The following is a 21,823-nucleotide window of genomic DNA, read 5'->3' as shown; positions in this document are numbered from 1 at the left end:
CTTGACTGATACCACCCTGCAGAAACTGTGAGCTTAATCACATTCTCAAGCTAGCATCTCAACTTAGTTTGGATTCTTCTGCAGATCTTATTTGATCATTCTTTCTCAGAGGAAGATATACTCTTCATGGCAGACATTAAGAATCTCAGCTCTTTCCACGATGTTAGATTACCACTTATAAGATTACTTCAGACACTCCTTTTTAATCCGTAGCGTGATCGAATTCAAAGACTCTCAGCAGCGCCCCATGAGAATCTGGAAACTAATCAACTGATTCAGAGAGAACTTTCTTATCCTTTCAATTGAAAAAAATATTTTTGAGGCCCCACTGCATCATACTTAAGTACAGTCTACTGTGTTTGGGACCCTTTAGTACACTCTGCATGTATTGATGAGAACATGTTTCTCACTGAAAGAAGTACCACTACAAAGTGTAAATGAACTGTTAGTTGTTTCAAAAGCAAAGTTTCAGTGACTGCAATGAGTTTCTTTGCAACATTACATAAATGAAGTAAACCTGTATAACACAGGAGCAGGGGAGTATTTTTAATCTGTGAAGTATACTGCCTCAAAAAGTCACTGAATTAAAAGGGTGATGCAATGGTTACTTGTAAGATCCACCTTCCAAAATGCTGCTCGCGTGTTGCTGAAATGCAATACTGCTTCGTGCAAGGCCAAATGAACATCTTGCACAGTTTCAGGAGGAAGACACTAATGCTGAACTTTTAAGATGGACTCTCCTAAATCAGCTTTTGCATTGCCAGAAGGTCTGTGTTAGTCCTCCAGTATAGAGGCATTTGCAAATAGTACCCAAATTATCCCACGAGAGCTTTCAGACTTAACAAGCAGCATCTTACAATAACTGAATAGATCAGAAAAGTGCATGAGCCTCAAAGAACAGAGTTCTAGGTAACTTTTTTTCTTCTTAGCTACTTATGAAGGAACATTCAACACCAATTTCCTCAGCAAAGCAGCACCTTTTCATCTTAGCTATGAACAACACAGATAGGCACACTTCGAAATAAATGAGGTAAAGAAGGAGCCCTAGACTATGAAGCCTTTTTTAAAGACTGAAGCCTGACACTACTAAATCAAAGACAACTTCAAGCTGAAATTTAAACACATCCCAAATACTCATTACACAGTGCAGACACCTGCCATTATCCGTTTTCACACAAGAAAATCAATTTTTTTTTCACACACAGGAGCTAAGTTTGCAACACCTCTAACCTAATTCTGAATTCTAGCAGGGAAGTGAAGGACCTGGGGTACCAATAACCAACCTAAGCAGAACCTTGTAACTTGGCAACTTGGGAGATGGAGCAGTTCGCAAGAGGGTTGCTTCCACCTGCTGGAGATGGGAAATATGAATGTGAGACCAAAAGACCCTACTGACCATAGGGACCAAGACAGTGATGGTTGGGAGTAGTGGGGATGCTTTCACTTCACACTGAAAGAGAAGCAATCTCACCCAAGCGACCAACTCGGATTTCACCCAAACCACACATCCACACACGCAAGCGCACAATAGACTTGCTGCTGACAAGATGTCCAAGTGTTAACTGAAACTGAACATGCACCTGTCTCAAATCCTGTGAAATCATAGCAAAAAAATCCCCCAAAGAAAATTCAGCCTAAAATGCATGCAGGGCTCCTCCTGTGTGCTTCCCCACAGCACGCAGACACACACCCATCCCATGAGCTCAGGCCCCACAGTGCACAGAAACATCCCTTTGCAGCAGGGCAGAAAGGAGTATTTCATCCCTGCTCACCTCTCCAGATGGCCAACATGGGGAAACCATGAGCAGCTCAGACTCAAAACATCCTCCATGCTCAGCATGGTTACTTTGACTCTGCACACACTGCTCTTGGAGCAGCAGCCAGACTGGCTGGCCACTGCCAACATACGCAGCCCCTGTGCCTGTTCAGTTTGGGCTTTCCTCTCATTTCAGAGAGTGAGAAGTGTTGCTATTCAGTTTTTCCTTTAGTTTTACAAGCACTAGTGGAATATTGAAACTACTTGCCCAACCACCACCACTACCCCGCTTCCCCTTTCCCATCATTAGAACACCTCTTTTATCGGAAACCGCATTCAAGACAAGATTTGGAACAAATAATTTGATTGTGCCTGCTGATGTGCTGTCTCAGCACTGCGCTGAGTCAACACCCGAAGTCATCTTCCTCTCATCTGCAAAGAGTTGTTAAGAAAAAGGCCACTTTCATTTAATTCCTTAATTCCTAATTCTTAAGTAATCTAGACATCATTCAGCCTCCAGTAATACAATCTCTTGTATTTTGCGCTGGTTTTAGTAATTTAAAGGCACTTAATCACTAGCTGGATTGCCTAGACGATCAGAGTTTTAGTTCTGTTTCTGCAGTCACTCCAACACATGTGGTTTGCTTCACACACCTGTCCAAACCCCGGACACCTCACAGACAGTACAAGCAATTCAGTTGTTTTTATGGGATGCTGCAAAAGTGAAAAATACTTGTGTGTGGATAGCATACCAGGCAATCCACTGCATCTTCGTTCACAACAATCCTAAAGTACATGCCTTATAAAACCAGGATTCGTCATAAATCACTGTTATAAATTATCTCGCATTTTTCTCCTAACAGACTTTGTTTAGATTTTATCATCAGCCAATTAGAATAATTACATGCAAGCTTGCTGCAGCAGATAACTGTAAAATATAATAAATCTAAAGACATTTGTAGAGAGTTACCCATTCCATGAAAACCATATTTAAATTTCAGTATATAAGCAACTTAAACATCCTTTTTCAGCCCATAAAGACTCTTCAGACTTTCAGTACTATTTATATTGCTTTTTTCATCTGAATTGGCAACATAAGGGTATATAATCTCACACACCCTTCTCCTGGCCGACTTGGGTTCTGGTATGCAATGAAACACAGGCTAACTCACAGCACAGACTTTCTTCAAGTCAGCCTGAGGGAGTTTAATACCACACTCCCTTAAAGTCCTTAGGAAAAAAACATCCAAGCCCCTACCTCAGTAGCATTCCTGAATCTATTAGTTGCCAGTGTTTAATGAATCAAATAGGACAGTTATCTTGAGACAGAAAAATAACTACTGAAGATTCAAAAGAAATCAAGAAAACATTTTTCTCCCTGGCGTACTCTTTAAAAGCAGCCACTCGTCTCAGACTACAAGTAGTCACACATCAAATTACATTTTAAGCCTTAGTAGTACCTCAAAAAAACACATTATTCTTAAGAGTTACCAAACACTTATCTTGCCATTACCAGCAGCAAGCCACGGCGGTTTTTGTACACATGAGAAAGTGACACCTGAATATCAGGAAGTACTGAAGATAGTATCGTTAAGACTAAATTACACCTCTGTGTGGTGTAATTACATCATCAATATACCGTGCAAGGAAAATTCTTCCACCTTGACATCAGTTTGCACACCTGCTAAAATATATTCCAACCTTTTCTCTCATTAATTCTAACAATTATAATGGTGTTTTGGGGGTGATTTAAGCCGCTTTATGTTCAAGGACAAAACAAAACTACCAACTTCTTTCACAGGAGAACCACCCCACAATTGCTGTGACACTGAGGACCAGTGCTCGGTTCTTCTGAATTGTTGGCAACACAAGTTTCTACGTTTTTAAGTTTCTGGCAAGCTAATATATTTCAGAGACTGGTAAGATCATACTGTAAACAGATCTAATTAACATTTTTAATTTCAACCACAAAAATCGGAAGAATGACTTACTTGAGTCTCGACTGCTGTAGGGCCATCCTGAGGCAGGTAAAAAAGATGGCATCGGAGAACTTGCCCTGCTGTCATCCTCCACTTGCTGCGTGATATGCCGCACAGTTTCTTTGTTTTTTCGGTTCTTCCTGCGCCCAGTGGGCTGCCAGCCATCCCCTACTCCTTGATCTGAGAACGCATTCTGTATTGCACTATCCTTGGCAGAATGTAGTTCACTCCCTCCATAATGTGATGGCGAAACCTGTTCCTCTTTGATACGTAAAGACCCATAGCCCATGTCACTAGACCAAAGAGACTGGGATGAAATGTCTTCGTGGCTGTCTGTTTTTGGTTCTTGATCCTCTTTTCCATAACTACTCCCTCCTTCGTGGCAGCTGGCAATAGCTGAATCTCCAGAAGAGTTTGCTGGACTTGTTCGCCGAGCTAACCAGGGAGATATACTCCTGCCAGCCACGACTGCTGAAATCAAAGCATCAGTACTACTGCTGGAAGGGGCTCCAAGTTCATAATCAACAAGGTCATCTGAGGCATCAGACTTTATGCTTATGTCAAGAGCTGCTTTTATGAAGTTGTGACAGGCCTGTACGATATCTGTCATTTGCAGATAGCTAGCAGCTGACATCACCTCAATGACGTTTCTGCTAGTCAGTGCTAGGTGTGCAGAATACATGAAGTCAATGATTGCTTTGAAGCCTTGTGCAGTTACAATGTCTAAATGGGTGACTGTGGCCTGGTCAGAGGTTTTCTGTACCTGGCAGTACAGCGTTTTGAAGTAGCGACTACTCCCAAGCAGAACATTTTTGTGAGCCTTAAATATCTTCCCCTCTACTATAATGCAAACGTCACAGAGGATGCCGTGTTGTCTCTGCTCATTAAGCTCACGCAGCAGATGACGGTAGTGGGAAGCAATCTCCATATCTTCTTTTCGGTTATTCATTTGGAAATCTTTGTGCTTCCTCTTCCACAAGTCCTGCATGGGGAAGGAAATGACAGTATTACAAAATCCAGTACAAGCATACTGATGTGTTTTTCAAAGACTGAGGCAAACCCCAAGTTGTACCAAATTAAGTAACAGGTTCATCTTGAAAAAAATGCCACAAAATACAACTACTACCTAGAAAGACGGAGCATTCATTACACAATGCAGCTTATTTTTACCAGGCTTCAAATAATTTACATTAAAAGGGAGTAGATTTGAAGCTCAATCCTCCAGTGGCTCATAACATCCCAGAGAAACATTTCTTTAAATTACTACAGACTTGTAAGAAAACCTGTCTTAAGTTACTCGGGAAAAACAGCTGTCAGCTTTTACTGTTTGGGTTCAGTAAAGCTTGGTTTTGAAAGAGGTACTACACTTGAAACCATGCTGATGGAGACAAACTATTGAAGAGTACTCTGTAACATAATTTCCTCAAGGGAACGAGCATTATGCGTAGCACACTGAATAACAGAAATCCTCAAACAGCAAAAGTCAATTGAAACCAGCTATTTCCCTTGCTATATTGCTGTTGAGGGGCTATAAATACTGTTTTCAAGTCAGAAAAGCAATAGGCAAATCCAAGACCACAGATCACAAAATTTTAAGGCCCCACCCAAACTAAACTGGCAATAGATCAAAATACGAAATTAATGTTATTTGGAGCTTAACTGCTTACAAGCACAAGATTCTTAACTTTACAATAAGATGTTTTATTTCCTTGGCTTTACATGTCCAAGTTTACCCCACAACCACCCTAAGATATTGGGCAGAGGAATTCTAATAATCACCTAAGCATTCACATTCAGAAAGGGTGCTTATGACCAAAACAAAGCGTCCATCAGGCTGATAAAAATTCACAGGACTTTTGATCATCTTTCATAAAACACCAATATGAGAGAAGTAATACACCAACACGGATGAGTGCATACACACACTTCTCAGCCCTACCATGCAGTTTCGTCTGTTGTCCACTAAGCATCATCAGAAACTCCCTGACATTCATCTCCCAAGGTAACACTCCACTGGTATCAAGCATGTCAACATATTGTGTCTCTTGGGTGAGATGACTTCAAGCTGACAACACTCAAGGTGTTAAGGATGGAAGCTGGCAGCACCAGAACAGATCGATGAAGTACTCTCCGCAACACCGTACCTCACCAGTTGCTACCTTTACAACTCCATACTCGCCTTAGCTGCAACACCTTTACAAATTCCTTGGCATTAATTTCTGCTATTTTATCTAGCTTATACTGCTTATTTGGAAGTTACTATCAATATTTGTGTATCTCATAAGAGTGGCTTAATGGTCCAGCTAATTAAGAGCACCAGCTGCCACACAATGTGAAGGATATCTACTCCTTTCTCTCAAAAACTTGAATTTGTTCTGATATAAGAAGTTCCAACTGTATAATTGATACATGGGTCCACACATCAACATACAACTATAAAATTGGTATCTGCTGACAAGATCAAACTCCAAATGTAATTATGGGCAGGCACACCCATCAGAAGCCTGGATTTAGGCTACTGGTGGTTGCTGATAAAACCAAAATCACTGTACTTCTGAGGTCTTATGGTCTTGAAGGATACATAGTTAAATATAAGCACTGTCAGTAAGGAGGCTGATGTGAACTTGAAGCAACTTTCTAACATACATAGAGTTCAAACACAAGTTCAGTCCCATCTGTTTAAATCAGCTCACAGTAGTGGCTGTCCTACGGCAGCCATGATTAAGAAAGTTTCCTGACACATGGAAGTAGGTTTCCTGTACTGTGGAATACAGACCCATAAGACCTCTGCCCGCTTCCCCTAGTCTGTGCTATTACTAGCATCTGTGTGTGCAAAATAGCTACAGTTTAGCCAACACCACTGGCTAGAAAAGAGCCTCTCAGCCCACAGAACATAACATGACACAGGACCTTTCTTCTAAAGAGGCACCTGATGATTCAAAAGTTCAAGTTATGCAGGATTGCCTGCACAAGCTTCTCCAGTTCTGCAAGAATGTAGCTGTCTCTTCAGCAGTGTCAGAAATGCTAATTTGCAAGACCATCTGGTCCTCGATCATTGAGAAGCATTTGCTTCCCTCAAGAAAGGAAGGGCCATCTTCCTGCAACAAAAACAGGCTGAACTGGTGTTCACCTACTTCAAATCCATACAGCTTTTCTGCACAATTAAGAACAGAACACATGAAGAACCAATCTTTTTTTTATTTGAGCTGGAAGAGGTCAATAATAGCATAGCTCTAAACTATCTGAACAACACTACCTATTTATCTTCGAAATCTGTCCAGAGACTTCAAATCAAATTCTCACAGAGAAGCAATCTCCATCTCAAATAAATAAATAAAAATCAAACCAGGAATCAGAGTCAGGAAGTAAGGCAGGGTGGGGTGGGCAAAAGAAGAATTTATTTTTCAGGTGTTTGGCCTGAAAAGGTTGTAATGGAACCAGCCAGCACAGCAGCTCTCTAACCCAGGCTGTGAAGGTGGCTGCCACCGCTTCCAATGTCTTCATGTTTGAGAGAACCACCTCTTAAGGCAGAATGACAGTTCAGTTTTGTCTTTATTCCAGAAACCACTACTGCATCTACTTTTAGGAGCTGAAGAGTCAGCTCAGTCCCCTCAGGAAATATGAATTGCCACATAGGATAAAGTGAGTTGTCCATCACCAATCCTGTCTTCAACAGCTGCCATATCCACATGATTCAAAGGAAGACGCAAGAAAATCTCACAGCATGCAATTACGAAGCAATCGGAAGGTTTTAGATACGGCATTTCCTTTTGCTGTTCCTCCAGAGGTATCAAAATCCATATTCCAATGCAGCATCTCCTTGGAATTGGGGAGAGGAAGAAAAAAAGTCTCCTGCAAGGATAACTTTAATTTCCTCAATTTATCACAGATTAGCTTCAGGAATATTTGTCAATGTTGTCACCTGCTTTTCTGAATTTATGCAACAACAGCTTTTCTTCAATGTTTTTCACCTGGAAATTACACCAATTCCTTGAGATTTTATTTTACTATTTCATATGTTTATTCAGCTTAGTTCAGTGGGCTGGGCTCCCCTCGCTGTTAGTAAGTCTATTTTAGATACACCTTGTTCTTTGTTTAAGGTGCCCACGGCAGAAACCCAGATTAAAACATTTGTCTCTTGCTACTTTTGGTGTATACTGGACCCATTTGAGGTTCAGAGATTGACTAATCTGATGCTGTTTAGGATGAAGCACTTGCTAGCCTCTTTAGGAAACAGCTTCCCTCTGACTTTATTTCCTATCAAGGGATTTTCAACTAAACACACACACACAAAAGAAAAAAAAAAAAATCTACACAAGATTCCTTACTGGCCTCCCTCCCACCCACCAAGCTCTTGACAGAACACACCCTCCAGGCAAGCCATGGATGAACAAAAGCGTGTCATTACAGTAAGATCATACAGTCCTTGTATCTTACTTGCCCGTATTTCCAAGGACACTGGGGACAAGAGCAGAGGGTGGGTAGGGACATTTTGGACAAGAAATCAAAAATACCTGATGTTCTAAAATATGATGAGTACAGGAAAACAAGTAAAAATAATGACAATATACATTCCTCTATGGAAACAGAAGACAACTTGTCCTGTTCCGAAGTACTTTAAGCATAAAGAAATAGAGATGAATGGGGAAGACGCACATCAAAGAGCAGCATCCTTTCCACAGACAGGTGGGCACATTATAGCTCTTTCAAGTATGCAAGCAATGATGTGGATACTCCAGTGTTCAGTCAGATCAGTAAAATTTAACATCTTCCAAACCAGCAATTATTATTGTAGATGTCTTGATCTTCCTCTGTCTAAAGGTCTGCTACCTCATACACATCGTTCCACATTCAACATTTGTCACAGCATTGTACCTTTTAAATGAGAGGTCTTCAGGGGAGAAAATTAAATATGCCTCAAATTCAGAGGAATTAATTAGTTTTCTGTCTACCCATGTCAAACCAGAACATCCGTTTAATGTCAAGGATCACTAGGGAATTAATCCAAGTTAAATTTAAGGCAATTTGCTAGTAGTTAAAAATTCAGGAAGCTTCAAAACTCTGTGCTCTTGTGTTCCAATTTTAAATGCTGTTCTGTGGCTTGTTGTTTGGGGCTTTTTTCCCTTTTCCTGCTAATTTATCTCCACTTAAAAGATGTTGTGGAGAGATTTCTTCAGCAAAGCAGTACCCTTCAAACTTCCAGTAGAAGTATGGTAAAGATGGAATAAACTGTAGAGATTCTTTTAGAAACAGACCTTGAAGATCAGTGATATATTTTCTGTTTTATCTCCGGTCTTTTTAGTACACTGAAGGATTTCAAAGTTGAGCACCTACTAAAATCCTTTAGGCTTAGGGCCTGCGATGACAGCACATGGCCACAACACAGCTTTCCAAGAAGCCAAAGAACCATGAAAGCTCATCTGTAGATTTTCCACAAAATAAATTGCAGCAGGTCAGGCTTCCTTCCTAAGTCAATTTGCAGACAGTACAGTAATTCAAAAGTCTATTTCCAAAAATAACTAAAAAAAATTGTCACTAAACAAACAACACTTGCACTTTTTGTAACAGCAAAAAGAGCAAAAAAGAACAAAATATGAACAGATTTAATAATCACTTTCATGCAAACTTCTGTCATGATACAGGCCAGCTTTTTATTTTTCATCTTGTAAAAAACCTGGTCTTAAAAGTAAGCATTAATAATTTATATAATCTTTAACCCTAGCTAGAATGAACCTAGTTCTACAAATATAGCATCTATGAAAACTGTTTATTTTACATTCTCACTACAGTTATTTGAACATTAAAGTATCACCCAATGACATAATAAAGAGTCTAATTAAACACCATCCTTACCTAGTGTTGGCAAGGATTTAAAAGGAGTAACCAGTAATACTTCCAAAGCCAACCTCTCAGCAGACATACCCATAACAGGTCTCCTGACCAAAATCTTAACACCAGTAAAATTAAGGGGTACGAATTTGTTGCACCCAAAACTCAGGGCATTATTTGAATTTTGACAAAAAGCCACAGACAAGAAATGGGGTATACAGATGAAAGCCTCTACAGTACAGTCCCTTGGGGAATAGTGGGGACAAAAATAAACGCCCTTCGCTCAGAAGGAAAATGGGGAGGGGGGCGCGGGGGGACGGACAACAAAACCAAAAAAACCCACCACAACACAGGACTACAGGGGCATTTCAGGTTTTTGTTGTTAGTAGTGGTTTTTTGTTTGTTTGTTTACTTTTTGCTCTCTCAGAATGTAAGAGAACCAAAAATTTACACAACATTTAGTCTGTTATAATTTTCTAAACATGTTTCCACACTTAACACTCAGGACACAAGTTATGAGTACCAAAATAGGCACTAGTGCACTCCTTCACCAGTCACTCTACGCTCCCTAGAGAAAACAGGCCAACTGGAATTTAACCAAAAATGTGTTGTTTCCTCCCCCCTCTCCCTTCAGAGAAAAGTAAAAACAAATTAAGGAAGAACTCAAATTCACTCCAATGGTTTGTTATATAAAAACCCAACAAACACACCCCACTTCTCTGCTTCCCCTGTGTCCTCTCCATGTCTCCACTCCCAAGACATTCCAACATTTTTTAAATTCCTCTGCAAAGGAGCTCTGTAAGGTGAGATCGGGCTTGTAACGCCTCCTTGCACAACAAGACACAGTGTGTATACAAGTTTCACTTTTATCCAATTAAAGACAACAGAAATGCTTAGGATTCCTCTTACCCATGTGCCCTACACCGAAAAGAATGGAGAACAAAACACCCCAAGGTAACCTTAGCAACTGAAAAGGACAGTACCTGTACTTATTCTGCTTGCTTGCACATTCAGGAGACGACTCAGAATATTAACTCCCTGCAAAGACACTGCTCACAAGCTTTACAAGTACATATCTCCAGAAGTGTGTTTGAAGAAGAGCACACAATTCCAGAAGTTTTAATTTCTTGATACTAGATACCCCCAAATTATATTTGTATGTTCAGCTTTGATCATAGTAGATGCAAGTAACAGCTTACAGAAATGAGCAGTTGCCAAAAGAGAAACTTCTGCCCTATTCCAATTCACAAAACTGATCAGTCATTAAGTTGGTCATTCCAACCACAACTCCAAATTCTAAGAGAAGCAGGTAGATGTTTGTAAACAGACCAAACCAGACCCTTGGGCCAAAGAGGTTACTCACAATTCACAGTTTCATGAAAACAGTGTACCACTTTTTCCTTACAACTGGGGATGAAGATGTTTAATGACAGCTCAATAGTGCACGTTCATCCTTACAGGTTAGGGGTCACAGGAGGAAAATAGAAGTTTCATCATTCAGTTTGAGAAATACTACAGAATTACAGAAAAGGCAAGAATGTGGGAGGCAAATGATTTTCAGGGAACATAAAAAAACCCCAAACTAGTTATATTTTTATTATCAGATTTAAGAGGCCTACTCAGTTCTCAATGACTGTAGGGGGAAAAACCAAACCAAAACAAAAAACCACAAGCCCCTACCAGTATTTAATTAAAATCTGCCTGACGAGGATTCAATAAAAGTTCTCCAACGTCAAAGCCAATGCTACCCCATCAGCAGCAGCATTAAAAAAAAATCTCCATTTAGCATCTCTGTAGTAGCTACAATCCAGAAAGTAAAGTTCAAACAGTAGCAGGGCAAGCATTACACCGTCAGCAGCCGTAACACACCAGCAAAGAAATGGCTCGCTTGAACAGCTAGGTCTCAGGGCAGGCAAAGAGACTTCGACACCCCATCAGTCCAGGTTAGATTTAGTCAGGAAATACAACACATTTAAAGACATCATCAGTTTAAAATTTCTTCTACCATGAAAATACATAGGTCTGAATGCAATTAGGAAGTAAAAGGCAGCCAGTTTCAGCAGAAAGAATAAGGTTATGCAAAACACTACACGCTTCTAGTCATTCATATTATCAAAGTTTTGTTTCTGCAATCCAAACACAAACCACAAGCAAAATCTAACTCCAATTAGCAGAACATAAAATAACAGGGAGCCTTTATTAAACATTTCACTCTCTACTCCAGGACTTCAAACGAGAGACTTGGCTTTGACCTGTCAAACCATCTACCTGATATTACAGGGCCAGCTATAGCGTGTGGAAGCTGGACACTACAGAGTGTAACCAAAAGACAGAATTTCTGAGAAATCTTAGAAAAATCCATTTATTAACCTTCATTAGCTCTGGCAATGCATGAAGAATTTCAAGAGAAAACCAGGTCTGAAAATGAAAGCTAAGGGAAAATGTTAGCCTCCACATTTTGGAAGGAGGGCAATTAGAAATTAGAATTAGAAATTTACTAACTGTAAAGTTTAAGGGGGGAGGGGAGAGGAAAGACCAGAGATGCATGTTTTGCTACAGTGTTCTTAGACTAACAAGCAGTGAAAAGATTTTGTTAGAGAAAGCATGCAAACTTTAACATTAAACAAAAAATAAAATCCAAGACAATTACTTCTTACCAGTAACAAACTGGGTTCCAGGTCTAGTGTTTCTCCTACAACAGCTGAGGACATCAACAGCCCTAGGGCAGCACAGGTAGTGCACTTTTCTGCAACCTTCCAATAGCACTGGTATGAACTCTTATAGGAGAAAGACAGAACTACGATTTAAAAAAAAAACAAAACCAAAAAGTTATTAGCATTGAACTACAAGATTACTGGACAACAGTGATGCATTTTTAAGTGCTTTCCCTCCAAACTCAGTTATAACACCTCTTTTGAACCCCAAATGAACCCCACAAAACATTAACTCAGAGCGTATCAATACACTGCTGGTAATTAAATCCTGGTTACCTTTTTGCAATAATATAAGCCAGAGTTAGTTCTTAAAGTATGGGAAAAAAAAGTCTAATTTTAGATACTAAAACTTCAAACAGACCCTTGAAACAACAGTGTTTCCTGTTTGGTAGCTTTTCAAAACATTCTCACTTTAATGACTTTTTAAAGAGACATTTGTGGCCTGAAGGACACTAATTCACCTTATCTGACCTGTAAAACACTGAGGTTAAAAAGCTGCCGATACAACTCCTGGAAAAAAAAAAATGCAGTGGAATATTCATGAGCATTTCCTCTTGAAATGTTTAATGGCCAGTTCCTACTGCCTGACACCACTCTAGCTTAAGAGGCTAAACAATCCCAAGATCTTGAAAACTCTGTGTAAAAATAGAGATATTTGGGTACAGTAAGGCACCTTCACAGATAGACTTCTCAGATAAAATACTAACATTTATTATTACAAGGTATAAAGAATAGGAAGAATTCATCTAAACAAAGCTATTTGTCTGTGAGTACGTATCCATTATAACTACTGTCTTGTACACCTGCTTTTCTTACACAAAACAATCTTTATTTTCTTCAGAATAGCATATTCACTACACTTGCAACATTTAACTTCAACTAAAACTTCTGACTGCACTTTATGCAAAACTGTATACTGTTTATATACCATTAATCGTTACAGCAAAGTATTTGCCACATATTTCTGATCTCTATTTCAGACGTCTTCAATACACGGAATAGCTCTCAGTGAAAATAAGCTATACATCAATACTGTGGATTTCAAGACTGACCTTCTGTAGCAACAGATTGTGAAAGAAAACATCAGAAAATAAAAATTAAGAAAGCTTTCCCAATACAAACTGAAGTCATTATAAATGGTAAAATGGCATATCTAATAAACAAATGGAGAAATAAGGAAATCCAAGCATTCTTATGCCAACAAGCAGAACTGTGAAAATCTTGAAAACAAATATGACCCAACCGAAGCAAATACCATTGACTTTGTTCTCTATTTCTATTTCAAACTGCCAAGTCTTGCCTTTCTTTAATTCTGATGGCTTCTCCATAGCAATTGTTTTGGCTAGCTCTTTTTAGTCCGGTTATTAAGACAGTTAAAGAACAAAGTGGGGGAGTGAGGGAGCCAGACCAACACAGACACTTGGGAAATTACTTTGCTAACAAAGTATAAAAGTAATACGTATTTACACTTAGTCTTAGGACTGTTACTGTTAAGACTCTCATTTACACCTAGGCCCCAGAGTCACAAAATGAGCCAGAATAGTCTGTTAAGAATGGTAAAGCTGAGACCTATACTATTTTGCACTGCTCTGCATTTTTTTCTTCTTGTTTTGAGCTCTGCACCTGTTTTCCTCTTCTAATCGAACAGAAGAGAACCAAGTGACCATGATTAATGGCGGCCGCCCTACCACAACATAGGAGCAGAATAGCCAGAGGTATTTCTTCAACTTTTGCAGTTGGGTAATATTTCTAAACAAGCCTTTGTTATCAATGGTAAGACAAATTTCATGAAGAACTGTAAGTCCTCATGACAATGTTCTCTCCAGCTACTCCTTCTCCTTCCCTTACTACATTACAAAAACATCCTTAAATGCTGAGAACTTACCAATATTTTAATTTTTTTTCTGCTAACAAAAACAAACGTCACAATGTTTCACTGCTGGATAGCACATGATTTAATGAATAGAGAAGAATGGTCTCTGGTAACAAGCTCCAAAAGGTTCATCAGATATCCTGTATAAAGAATAGGAGGCAAAAATTAAAATCTAAATTTTAACTTAATGCAAAAACCTTCAGTGTCACATAATTACAGGCAACACTTAAAATAACTGCACATTTACAACACTGATTGCCATTTTGAGCAAGAAATATTCTGATATATAGGAAATATATTCTGACATATAGGAAAAATTATTTAGCTCATGTTAAGTTCAACATACAAATTTTAAGACTATTAACAACTTCTGACTATGCTTCAGCAACAGTGCTTTGAAAAAGTCACTGTAAAAACCAGTACTTTATATGAGGATTTCAAACTAGTGTAACAATTGTTTCCTCCAGTTACCGTCATAAAGTTTCAGTTAATGTTCCTGTGACACCTGCCATCCACACACTTTAAATGGGGTTAGTATTAATCTAACGTCACAGTTACAGTGATTTCCCTCCAAACCAAAGTATTTGCCTAAGGCTACAGAAAAATTATGTGCCCACATTATAGAGAAGTCAGATATTTGAGTTCTATTCCCACCCAACTCAGCTGAATCAGCGCCTTCAAAAGCCAGCGTCACCCTCAAGTTAAAGAATGGTGTGCTTGAAAGCGCTAAGTAGAGCAGTTTGTTCCTCTTACAAAATTTAAAAGTTTTGAGAAAAGAAACCCCCCAAAGATACAGAAATCAATGCAAATACCTAACAGAAGGTAGAAGTTTTCTTTTCCATGCCTGTAAAAGCTATGCAGCCCAAAACATGATATTCCAACAGGCAACAATTTGCTCATACAACAGGATGCACCTGTCTTTACAGAACACTAGGTGTTTGCTCTAGTTCAAAACGCTTACTTGCAGTAATATCTCTTTGTATTTCCTCTGCATTTCACTTACTCATTTCCCTATAACTTCCAACTCTGCCCATGTGCCTGTCTCTCCATCCTCTCTCTCCATTATCGAGAGCTCCATCATGGTACAGAAACAGTTGCTTGTATCATTCCCCTATTTTTGTTCTCTCTCTCATCTGGTGGCACCAAGAGAAGAACAGATCCAGCACTACCCACACCATGGCCTTGCACAATGCAGTAAGAACATGGAAGAGCTAGCCAGCACTTAAAAAGCAAGTATCTTACAGGGTACCAAGCTTGAGAAGTCTGGTGATCTCACAAAAAATATAAGAATTTGGCTACAGATATACCTGCTACTCCAGCAGTGAAGATTAAAAAAAAACCTGAAAAAATCCAAATGGCTGTGGCGAGTATGACACTTACCTGTCCAAGTGCCCTTAACTCCTACAAGACCTTAATCTTCCACTTAAAAGAAAAAAAAGACACACAAAAGAAGCCTAAGCAAGAGACTTTGTCCTTTTGCATCTATTAGCCAAAAAAAAAAAAACCCATAAAGAGCATCTTAAAAAAAAAAAGAGAGAGGATTAAAGAACTGCAAGCATCTCACACTGGGAATTGCCCTTGAAGAATAGTTCCCCCAAAACTTTCTCACTGGTTTTTGGCTTTTTAAACTAGGGATTCTTTGCTAAATTTCCTGAACTCAGTACGTAAAAAGGGAGGGAGCAAAGAAGGAGGAAGAATCATGAGGTAACTTTTAAAAAGAAGTATAGCAGCGGGAAGAACCAAGGGAAGAGCACCTAAGAGACATGTAGGGAGTCAAGGATAATCCAAGAGTAAAAAAGAAAAAAATCATCCAGTGCAAAACTAAAGATAACATATGAGGTGCTCTGCGAACAATTTAATTTCGTTTGTGTAATTCGCAGTACAAGCACTTAGTCCCTTTTTACTCATAGTCCAGATTTGATCAACTATTACCAAAAAAAAAAAAGGAAGTGGATTGAAGCCAAGGATACAGTGGTAACAAGAAGGAAGTCAATAAGATAGTTTTCTATTTAGCCACCACCTCATCCTCCAATACTATAGGGGCAGGACTTTTAGGAGTACTGCATCGTAACTACTTTGCTTATCAGTACTTAAATTAGTTGGTGTCAGGTTTAGGGATCTGAAGCACCTAATGGCTGATATAGGCCATCAATTCTTCTCTTCCAGAGCACTAGGCAGAAAGGTATTTCCTCCAAATGGTGTATTCATGCAAAAGGTGCAAATTTTGTTTAAGCCTTTCCTCAAAGAGGGTGAACTAACTGCCTGAAATATCAACTCTTTCTGCAGAGTTCTTAATCACATGGTGAGAAATACCAGGAAGCAAACTCACTTGGATGGAATAAGCAGTTTGTTCAACACATGAGGAGGAAATAATTAGGAAAGATAACTAGGTATTTAAGTATATGCAGGTATAAATATATTCTTTAATACATGAAACCCTACTCAGTTTTCTAAGTAGGGTTCTTAAGCAGCTAAGTTCCTGGCACACACTCTGGCATTCTTGGTACTAAGTTTATTTTAATCCATACACAAGCTAGTAGCTGTGTTTGGAGAATATTTCTGTTGCCTCACTGCCTCCCTCCATTACAGGAGACCCCAACTCAGTTTTACTACAAAGCAAATGCTAGGCAACTGCCAACATCTGCAGATGTCGTCTTCCCGTGTACACAACCCAAGTGAATAACAGGACAGAAGGGATCCCCACTGTATGGGCTGGAATAAAAGCAAGCCACATCTCCAAAAAACAAGGCAAAAGGTGAGCTTCAACTCTAACTTGGCATCTACCTGCTTCGTTTCACCAAAGCTGCTGCCCCTCTTGGCAGCCACATTGTTCCAATGCACACACGCAACAGAACACCGCAAAGCGGAACACATTTCCATCTAATTAGAATTACCATCAAGGATCTCATCCTTCCTGTGAAGCACTCTGAAGCTATTAAAAACCAACACTTCACCAGCAGTCAAAACACAAACTGATGTTTCTTAAATATATGTGTACAAAAGAAAGTTAAAGCAGCTGTTAAGAAAATGACTGCACCACAGCTAACTTGGTAAGGGACAGAAAACCCCACCCACGAGCCTCTGAGCTCCACTGTACCTTGTAGGAAATTCAGTGAGGACTTCACACTAGTTGCATTTATGAAGAATAAGTGTTTTTAGTGCAACTATGGTTTTTCATCAGTACATTAGAAAATGTTTTGGAAGAGCTGAGTAAACCCCAGCACCCCTGTTTTACAAAACGGGAGACTGATAAAAAGCAGTTGTGGCACCAGCACATTCAACCAACATCTATGGGATGGGAACTGAATCCCAAGCAGCTATCCCTGCAAACTGGACATCCTTGCGCATCCAAATACACCAAGGCAGCACGAACCAGAAAGCTATTGAACTTTTAGGGACACTGAGATTCATTCCTCTCGCATCTCAAGTGAAAGAAATCCTGCAACAAGTGATACATGCTTTTATTTCTCATCCTGCCTAAAGGACTAAAGATCTAGAGGAAATTGAGAAAACCAACTACTGAACGTTGTATTTAAGGGGGCTGTAACACAAACGTATCACCAAGCAAAACAGAAAGTCCCCAAGAGATTAACACCAAGTTTTGAAGCAACAAATTTTAACACTAGAGTCCCGACTGTAATTGTACTTGACCAAAATATCGTAAAAATGCTCAGGGAGATCCTTAGGCGAAGAGTAAAATCGCAGTACTTCATGCAGCCCAAATACCTCCCTCTATCTCACAGCCGTGGTAGGTCCTTGTACTCTCGCCTAACGTGACCCCTGCTATCGACAGACAACCCCGCGGCATGCTTGCTTTCACTATTAATACATTTTAAGTTTCAAATATCACACACGTAAAACACAGGTAAGCTATGCACTTAAAAAATATTCAAGCCAGCTGTAAGGCAGAAGCAAAATATAAACTCAGTATTAATCTTTTTGTGCAAAGTGTCAGAATTTTCTAGGGTAATGCTCGCAGCCAGGAATGGACGTGAACCGCTGGCTCCTGGGAATTATAACGGACATGTGGGATAACCGTTACAACTGCAGGTAGCTCTTCAAAGACTTAAACTAAGCTCCCTCTTTGCCCTTTTGTTTGCCCCTTAAACTAAGCACACAGGAGCAAGGAACACCCGTGTGAATGCTTTTTACCAATTTAGGGGGAGTCTAGAGAGCGTTACAGAGTGCTCTGGGGCAGCCAGCAAAACCGGCAAGAACACGAAGGGAAAAATGTCCTGGGAAAGGTTGAGCTGTTTATGAAATAATTCTGCTCTGAAAGCAAGCAACAGCAGTTTGGATTGGGTGTTAGCCTGCTGCTGCGCTGCTGGGAGGACAGGAAACTTTGCTTAGAAACTTCAAAAACACATATCTAAAAAAAAAAATCCACAGAAGTGGATAGCAAAGACTTCACAGCAATGCAACACGTTACGGGAGGAAAAGCAGACATATTAACAGCAAATAACAGATCTTTCTAATGTGAGGCATTTTCCCTTTTGACAGAGGACTGCTGGGGAGGTGGGGACTGCTAAACTGGTTTTCCTCTAAGCACTTCCAGTTATAAAAAAAAAAGAAAAAAATCCTTTTGCGAAGAACATACCCACTGTTGTACAACTGTCCCAGAAAACAAAGACCACGGGGAGAAAGTGGCCCATTTTCTTTGGTCTCCAAGAACCCTGTGTACAGGTCATGTTTTCAAAGGCTCAATCCTACACACTCTAGAATGAAGCAGCATTTAAAGTATATGAATAAACATCTAATGTTAGAATTATTGGAATACCCCATTTTTGGGGACCATATAAAAATTGACTCAATTATACCAAAGCTAATGCAGATTCTATGAAAACAACTGCAAGAGAAGTTTAGCTGTGAGTGTTTCCCCCTCCTGGACAGGCTGCATCAAAAACAAAAACCTAGTTTTCTTTTTCACTTACAGTTATCCCACTAGCGTACCCAACCACATACCTAAATCCCATTTTGTAGCTCTCCCTCCAGCCCACGGGGCAGGCTCCTCTACCCACTTCTAGTCAGTTCCCAAAAAGCACCTTAAAGCGATAATTCCTCACCACATGTTGAAAATATTGTGACTAATAATACACTCCACCCTTTTTTTCCATCACTAAGATTTTCAAAATATAAAACTTGACAAACAGTGAGAGAAGCTAGAGGGAATTTAGAAGGGCAAAATCAAATTTTATTTCCAATTAAAAGATGCTATAAAAACATAAAATGTTCAAGGTGTTGATAATAGTGGAAGAGCTACCCAGACACAGCAAGCTTCTTCCTCAAAATTACGTTTTTCTCAACTCTTCTTGGAGCTTTTCCTTTTAATCCCCACAGAAAAACAAAAAGAAAAAAAAATACTCCCTCTCCTTTTGAGAAAATACATTTAATACCATTAGAAGCAGAGCTGCTCTATGTACACAGAGAACCCACACTTGTAATAAACACTTGATCGAGTTCAAGAACTGAGACCTAGATCTATACTACAGTAACTAAATGCTAAAAATTATACCAGTGATGCAATTAAAATGCATGCAAGAACTTTGGTACAGGTGTCTACAATACCACTGTTTGCAAAACACATCTCCTAATTAGCATGGCTTTAAACAATGCTGATAATAATCCGGTCCTGTAAAGCTTGCCAAATGAATCATTGAGATTGCAAAATAAAAAGCATGAGGAATTCATTAAAGAGCTGTTAAACTATCCTTTGTTTATCTTTCCCCTGTCAGGTGTAAAAATAAATAAATATTGGTTTATATCTCCGGATTTTATCCAAACGCTCAGCTTCACAATAACGTGCCGGTGAAGAACCTCCTCAGTAGGTACCAACATTTTTTTTTTTCCTCCTCTGTTTCAAAAGCTAAATCCTCCCACTATTACAGTCCTGAAAATCTGCTCCATTCTCTATTTGTCATCTGGGATTGAGTTATCAGACACTACTTGTATTACTTTGGGAACTGACATGTCTATTTACAGAGACACAAAGGCAATCCAGCAGCACAACCCCTTCTCTTACCAGCACCTTTCACAGCACCTCTCCTCCTCCCCTCGAGCAAATTTTACAAACACTTTCTTCTGGGGAGGGGGGAGGACACCTCACTAGTTTCCCAGCATGACAGTAAACATTTCCAGCCACTTTTGCACTTGTTACAGCCTTATGAAAAAATCACCTATATCCCCCCAAAAGGAACAGCATTATTTTTTCAAGGTTTTTTTTTTTGTTTGTTGGTGGGTTTGTTTTCATTAAAAAAAAAAAAAGAGGGTCACTTCCCCCATTTCAGCCTGCAATTAAAATGGAGGCAAGGCCAGGCGATCTATGTCTGGCTTTAGGGGGAGACAATAACCCAAAACAGGCCTGGCTTTAAAAAAAAAAAAAAAAAAAAAAAAGAGAGGAGAGGGAAAAAAGAGAGAGAGAGAGAGACAGGCAGAAAGAGAGAAATACAACATGCTTCACCAGTATTATTACCTCATCCCTTTTTCCAAGCAGTTTTGAACCACACTCCTGACAAACTCTTGGTCCAACTTGCACGGATGCTGGTTTTTAGGGGGCGGAAAGGGTTTTAATGCTGGAGCCGGGATTGAGGCTGGCTATTCGCAAGTGGAGCTGCTGTTAAAATGCCCCCTTGTCTCTTCTCCTCTCCCTTGAGCTGGGTGTTGACGCAGCAGAAATTACCAGCTGGAAAATTCCCCTTTTGGAGGTTACGGGGAGGGGGGGGGGGGCGGGCGGAGGAGCGAGGGGAGGGGAAGGCCGGGGGAGGGGGGTTAAACCCTGCCACTTACCAAGTTAAGCCATCCACCCACACCAAATAAGACATCGCGTCCCAAAGAAGAAGACACCGTGCCCCCCTCGGCGGGCAGGGAGCGATCGGCCCCCGCTCCCCCCGCGGCGGGCTCTGCCCGAGGGGGGCGGAGGGGTTCGGGGGGGAGTGAGAATAACGGTGATAATTAATGAGGGGGTGGGGGCTCCCCGCCGCCCCCGGGGCTGCTGCCCGCCTGGCCTCGCCTCAGGGCGGCCGCGGGGATGGGGGTGGCCCGCCGCTGCTGCCTAAGGGGGCGGGCGGCCATGACGACCCCCGGCTCGCCTCAGGAGGCGGAGGGGGGGGCGGGGGCGGCGCGCTTACCTGGGCCCCGTGGAGGAGAGCGGGGTCTCGGAGCGGCCGGAGCTCTGGCTCCGTCGGTCACTCCGTGCCTCTCCTCCCGGGTGGGGAGGGGAAGGGGAAGGGGGGGGGGGGAGGGCGGAGGAGGGGGGGAGAAGCCGGCGGACGGGGGGGGAGGCGGGGGGGGGGGGACCCGGGCGCGCTCCCGCCGCTCCCTCGGGCGCGCGGGGCGCGAGCCCGCGGCGGGGCGGGGGGGCGGTGCCGCGCGGCGCGTGCCGGTGCTTTCCCCGCCCCCTCTCTCCCCCCTCCACCCACCGCCCGCCGATGATTGGACGGCGGCGGAGAAACGTGTCTCCGTAAGCACCGCCCCCAGCTCGGCCCCGCCCCCTTTACCCCCGTGCGGCGGGGGGCGCCGGCGGCGGCGGCTCTGCCACTGCCGGACACCGGAAGTAAGGGAGGGCGGGGGCGCGCGCCCGGGCTCGCCCGCGCGGGGCACGACGGGACGGCGCGGTGACAGGGCTGAGGCGGAGAGCGGGCGGGCGGGCAGCTCTCCTCCGCTCACCATCCCGCTC

General features: G+C 41.3%; 1 protein-coding gene across 8 annotated transcripts in view; it reads right to left on the bottom strand.

Moving 5' to 3' along the window:
- The window catches only part of ZBTB46 (zinc finger and BTB domain containing 46), a 60,737-nt gene extending 39,357 nt beyond the window's left edge, over positions 1-21,380 (bottom strand). Inside the window, exons 1-5 of one of the 8 annotated variants that reach the window (XM_064465447.1) lie at positions 21,276-21,380; positions 20,621-20,801; positions 14,164-14,291; positions 12,222-12,361; positions 3,748-4,717 (exon numbers count right to left, since the gene is read on the bottom strand). In XM_064465447.1, the coding sequence (XP_064321517.1) occupies positions 3,748-4,717; positions 12,222-12,275 (1,024 nt within the window). In that variant the 5' untranslated portion in view covers positions 12,276-12,361; positions 14,164-14,291; positions 20,621-20,801; positions 21,276-21,380. The other 7 variants (XM_064465446.1, XM_064465445.1, XM_064465448.1 and 4 more) reach the window with 7 other exon arrangements.
- Between the last annotated feature and the right edge of the window lie 443 nt (positions 21,381-21,823).

Source organism: Phalacrocorax carbo, chromosome 14 (assembly GCF_963921805.1).
Source record: "Phalacrocorax carbo chromosome 14, bPhaCar2.1, whole genome shotgun sequence".
NCBI classification, from domain to species: domain Eukaryota; kingdom Metazoa; phylum Chordata; class Aves; order Suliformes; family Phalacrocoracidae; genus Phalacrocorax; species Phalacrocorax carbo.
This window is presented reverse-complemented; position numbering and strand designations above follow the sequence as displayed.